At 47.9% G+C, this 5,573-nt stretch overlaps 1 protein-coding gene across 1 annotated transcript; it reads right to left on the bottom strand.

Annotated features, from left to right (window-relative positions):
• Positions 1–3,890: 3,890 nt before the first annotated feature.
• On the bottom strand, positions 3,891–5,198 carry LOC308665132 (ABHD16B-like; the record flags this gene model as incomplete). The annotated part of the gene is made up of 1 exon (XM_081322796.1): positions 3,891–5,198. One exon carries the CDS (start codon positions 5,196–5,198, stop codon positions 3,891–3,893), a length of 1,308 nt encoding a protein of 435 aa, XP_081178922.1.
• Positions 5,199–5,573: the final 375 nt, after the last annotated feature.

Genomic DNA, 5,573 nt, shown 5'->3' with positions numbered 1-5,573 from the left:
CAGCATCCCCAGGGTCACCTGATCAAAATTTGAATGCTTGGCAACCGACTCATATTTACAACGGTTGCAGTGTCGTCGGGGGGGGGAGGGTCATGTGATCCCCTTGTGTGACCCTCTGACAAGCAAAGTCAGTGGGGAAGCCGGAGTCACTTCACAAATGGGTTAAGTGCGGTGATTCACTTTACAACTGTGGCAAGTCATAAAAGGGGGCAAAACCCACTTGACAACTGTCCCGTTTAGCGGCAGCAATTTGGGGCTGAATCATGGTTGTAAGTCAAAGACTACCTGGATCTAAGCTTCACTTTCTCTCATTACTCTGGAACGCGGCCCCTCCCTCCTGGGCATCCAGACCACATTCCACCACACCAGCTAATTTAAAATTTGAAAGATGGATCCTGAAGAAGGTAAAGACTTTAATAGGTGCCAGGATGTCATCACATTCAATTCAATTTATTAAAATGGTCCCTATGTGTACAGCACCAGTGGCTCTTCTCCAACTGGCTGCTGTGGGCCCCAAAGTGAGAACACAATCCGTGGAATACAACTCACAAAGGAATTGCTTTCAATGGACAAGTTTAACAGTCTCTCTCTCTCTCTCTCTCTCTCTCTCTCTCTCTCTCTCTCTCTCTCTCTCTCTCTCTCTCTCTCTCTCTCTCTCTCTCTCTCTCTCCATCTGTGGAACTGTTTAGTTTGGGTATTAGCAAAGGAGGTTTATATTCTATATTAATGAGGCACAACGGTTTTCAGACTTGACAACCTGATATGCTGGCTGGTGAATTCTGGGAGTTGTAATCCATACATCTTAAAGTTGCCAAGTTTGAAAAAGGACTGGCCTAGGAGATATAAGTACTCCTTGACTTATGATGACACTTAACGGCCCTTTGGAGTTACCAGGGATTCCACGGGGTTACTTGTGACTCGCTTCCCAAGTCCCAATGGTCAACCCGTCACTCACCACCTTAGTTTACAAGTGTGTGTGTATGTGTGCGTTTGCTTTAAACACCCCTAAGAAAACAACACTAAGGGCTCTCTGAGCTTGGTGGTTTTCTTGCAAATGTTTCATTACCCAAACTAGGTAACATCATCAAAAGGGGAGTATGGGGCATGGAGAGGAGGAGGAGGAGGAGGAGGAGGAGGAGGAAGAGGAGGAGGAGGAGGAGGAGGAGGAGGAGGAAAGTCCTTGGTGCTCTCTTAGCTTGGTGGTTTTCTTGTAGATGTTTCATTACCCAACTAGGTAACATCATCAGTGCTAGAAGGGAGTGGGGTTTGTGGAAAGGAGGAGGAGGAGGAGGAGGAGGAGGAGGAGGAGGAGGAGGAGGAGGAGGAGGAGAGAAGGGGAGGAATAGGAGGAGGAGGAGGAGGAGGAGAGTCGTTGGTGCTCTCTTAGCGTAGTGGTTTTCTTGTAGATGTTTAATTACTCAACTAGATGTTTAATTACTCATCATCAGTGCTAGAAGGGAGTGGGGTTTGTGGAGAGGAGGAGGAGGAGGAGGAGGAGGAGGGGAGAGGGAGGAAGAGGAGTGTGGAGTCTTTGGCTGCTCTCTGAGCTTGGTGGCTTACTTGCAGACGTTTCATTACCAAACTAGGTAACGGCATCCGTACTAACTAGCGCCAGCAACGATGATGTTACCTAGTTTGACTCGTGAAACGTCTGCAAGCCAGCCACCCAGCTCAGAGACCAACCAAGGACCCCCCCCCCAAACTTTCCATCCCAGGCAACAAATAGTCTCCTTTATTGATAAACAACTCTTAAGTTGTGCACGGAAGTTCTCCAATTAGTTTTGCAACAAGGCAAACGAAGATTGCCCAAAAAGAACAAAGAGAGAGGAAGCGCAACCAATTCAAGGCTCAGACCGGCTGGAATTTGGGTGGCTTCCCACGTGGAGTGTTTTTTTGTCCCACAAAGTTCTGAGGAAGATGAAGAGCATTCAAGAAGGCGAATGAGGTGTGTCTGCTTCAGAGCATGGAAATGATAACCGCTTCTCAAGAGCTCCTGTATTTTCGCATGATTCATAAATTCCAACAGGAGCGTTTTTGCTCTACAAGGGTGGTCCCCAACTTGTGACCACAACTGAGCCCAAAATTTCTGTTGGTAAGTGAGACGGTTGCTGAGTGAGTTTTGCCCCATTTCTCCTTGCCACAGTTGAATCACTGCAGTTGTTCAGTTAGCGGCACGGTTGTTAAGTGAATCGTCTTCTCCATTGACTCTGCTTGTCTGAAGGTCGCAAAAGGGGACCACCCGACCTTGGGAGGACACTGCAACTATCTTTAAGTACATGCCAGTTGCCAAAGGTTTGAATGTTGATCACCTGACCATGGAGATGCTGCAACGGTTGTAGGTGTGAAAAAGTGCAATGATTCACTTAACCGCTGTGGCAAGAAATGTTGTAATACGGAGCAAAACTCTCTTAACAACTGTCTCATTTAGCAACGGAAATGTTGGGGTCGTTTGTCGTCGTAAGTCAAGGACTAGCTGTGCTAAAGCTGCATTTTCCCAATGTGCTTCAGCTGATTATGAAGTGACTCCATTGGCTGAGTTTAGACAAAATAATGAATCATAAAGCAAAAACCACCGTCATCCCAACCAGCCACGCTTATCGTTAACCAGGTTTGGTGCGCATGATATCAGTAGATCTTTACCTGTCATGGTTAAATCTCCTGGGTGGACCCAGCCGGTCCATTCCTCAGCTCTCTGAGAAGCAGAACATTGGCTTCCTGTCCACCTTGGAGTCCTAAGTTCTTCATCCTTAGACAAACATCTCAGAGCAACACTAATAATAATAATAATAATAATAATAATAATAATAATAATAATAATAATAATAATAATAATAATAATAATAATAATAATAATAATAAAGTTGGAAGGGACCTTGGAGGTCATCTAGTCCAACCCCCTGCTCAGGCAGGAAACCTTATACCATTTCAGGCAAATGGCTGTCCAGTCTCTTCTTAAAAACCTCCAGTGTTGGAGCATTCACCACCTCTGGAGGCAGGTTCTTCCACTGGTTAGTTGTTCTAACTGTCAGGAAGTTTCTCCTTAGTTCTAGGTTGCTTCTCTCCTTGACTAGTTTCCATCCGTTGCTTCTTGTCCTGCTTTCAGGTGCTTTGGAGAATAGCTTGACTCCCTCTTCTTTGTGGTAGCCCCTGAGATATTGGAACACTGCTATCATGTCACCCCTCACCCTTCTCTTCATTAAACTACACATACCCAATTCCAGCAACCGTTCCCTATATGTTTTAGCCTCCAGCCCCCTAATCATCTTTGTTGCTCTTCTCTGTACCCTTTCTAGAGTCTCGACATCTTTTTTACATCGTGGTGACCAAAACTGGATGCAGTATTCCAGGTGTGGCCTTACCAAGGCCTTGTAAAGTGGTATTAGTACTTCACTTGATCTTGATTCTATCCCTCTGTTAATGCAGCCTAGCACTGTGTTGGCTTTTTTGGCAGCTGCAGCACACTGCTGGCTCATATTGAAGTGATTGTCTACTAAGACTCCGAGATCCCTCTCACAGTTACTACTATTGAGCAAGGTACCACCTATACTATACCTATGCATTTGATTTTTCCTGCCTAAGTGTAGAACCTTACTTTTTTCACCATTGAATTTCATTTTGTTAGATAATGCCCAGTGTTCGAGTCTCTCCAGATCCTTCTGTATCTTAAGCCTATCTTCTGGAGTATTGGCTATTCCTGCCAGCTTGGTGTCGTCTGCAAATTTGATGAGTTCCCCATCTATCCCTTCATCCAAATCATTAATGAAGATATTGAAGAGCACTGGGCCCAGAACAGAGCCCTGGGGCACCCCACTACACACTAGACAGTGATGTATCCTAGCTTTTTATTTCTCTGTCTTACTCTGCTATCAAACCACCATCTGCCCGTCTAGTTAGAGCTTCCAGGGCAGTTCAAATTCTTCCGGTGGTAAAGTTCTCCCATGGGTGATCTCCACGTTCTTCAGATGTTTCTTGGCCAGGAACAAAGCCAGGTGCTTCTTCCTGGCCGACGTTAAGTCGCTCCCGACTTTCCACGGGAATTCAGCCTTACTTCCAAGGATGGACTGATAGGTCTTCAGTTGATGGAGACACCAGTTGTCATCAACCCGGTAGAAATGGTAGTAGATGAAGAGTTCCACGCGAGGGCAGTCGGCAGTAAGCAATTGGTGGACCACCTCCTCCACCCCAGAGATGATGTTAGGATAACGGCACCTTAAGATCTGCAGGAGTAGCTCATTGGCGCGGTTGGTCTGGATTATGGGAAGGTGGTTCTCCAGGTGGAACTGGGTGGTGGTGATTTCATCAAAAGTCCTCCTGATGAGGAGCACGGGGCCTTGATAGTGCTGCAGCATATCCGCCACGTTGAGGTTAAAGTGCTCGTTGATCGTCCGGAGCACCAGCTTCCTCACCTGCTTAGGTACCATCTTGGCGGCCAAAGGGAGCAAGCTATCAAAGGAGGCATCGAGAACCAGGGCTCCCAACTCTGGGTAAGCCATGGCAGCCCAGGTAGCGGTGTAGCTCCCCAAGGAGTAACCATAGATAGCAATGTCCCCCAGGTTGAAATTCAGACGGTGTACGGCGTACCGGATGACCACGTCCATGGCGTTGACATCGTTCTGGGGATACGGCTTCCCTGAGCTCCTGGCGAAGCCAGGATGGTTCCATCCCAGGACGGAATACCCAGCCTTCAAGGGGGTGATGAAGCACCCCACTTCGTAAAAGCTGCCGTTCCCTTCGCAGCTGATCACCAACCGCGTTCCCAGCTTCCCAGAGTTATTTCCTCGCCGGTCCACAAACATGGTGTCAATCTTGTTCCCATCACAAGCCACCAGCTTGGCCCGCTTGCCATGAAAGCCCTCCATCAGGCGGGTCCTCCCGTTGACCAACAGCTTCAGCGGGACTTTGTTCAAGAGACAGACAGAACCGGGATAAAGCAGCCAGCGGCCGACAGTGTGAGCCAAGGTGTACCTGATCCAGGCGCCGGACACCCGCTTCATTTGGTGGAGGATGCTAATTTTGACCTTCTTTGCCTCTCCATCCTGGACAGCTGTGGCCACACCTGGCCGAGAGCTCTTGTCACTGCTGTTGTTCTCCTCACTGCTGGGACTTTTGCTGTCTTCATCCCAGGAATATTCCACTGGCCATTTCTTGAAGCAATAGCTGTCCTTGATCTTCAGGCATGTCCCCATTTTGAAACACATGGCCGAACTCTTGAGTGAGGTCACCTGAAATGTATGAGATAAAGGAAAGGAAGCTGGCAGGAGAAAAGGAGGAATGGCCACCAAGCTGGTCTGGACACAAGACTGGGAGTGAGCAACTTCCTCCGGATTTGGCCCCAAAGTTGAAGTGACTCCTGAACTCTTGAGTTGGTGCTCTACAAAAGGAGGATGGTACCATGCAAAGGGCAGAGGACATTTCCTTTGAGAGTCCTCCTAGCCAGGGAGAGGTAATAATTAGCCAAGGCAACCTCCCTTTGTGACCAATTTCTCCTCTGAGGACTTGGCTGAGAGAGAGCCATGAGGTCCACCCAAAACCTACCCCAGATGCAGTGTCTCTCTCTTGGGACACTAGATGGG

Source organism: Vipera berus (assembly GCF_964194415.1).
Source record: "Vipera berus genome assembly, chromosome: 3".
Lineage (NCBI taxonomy): Eukaryota > Metazoa > Chordata > Lepidosauria > Squamata > Viperidae > Vipera > Vipera berus.
This window is presented reverse-complemented; position numbering and strand designations above follow the sequence as displayed.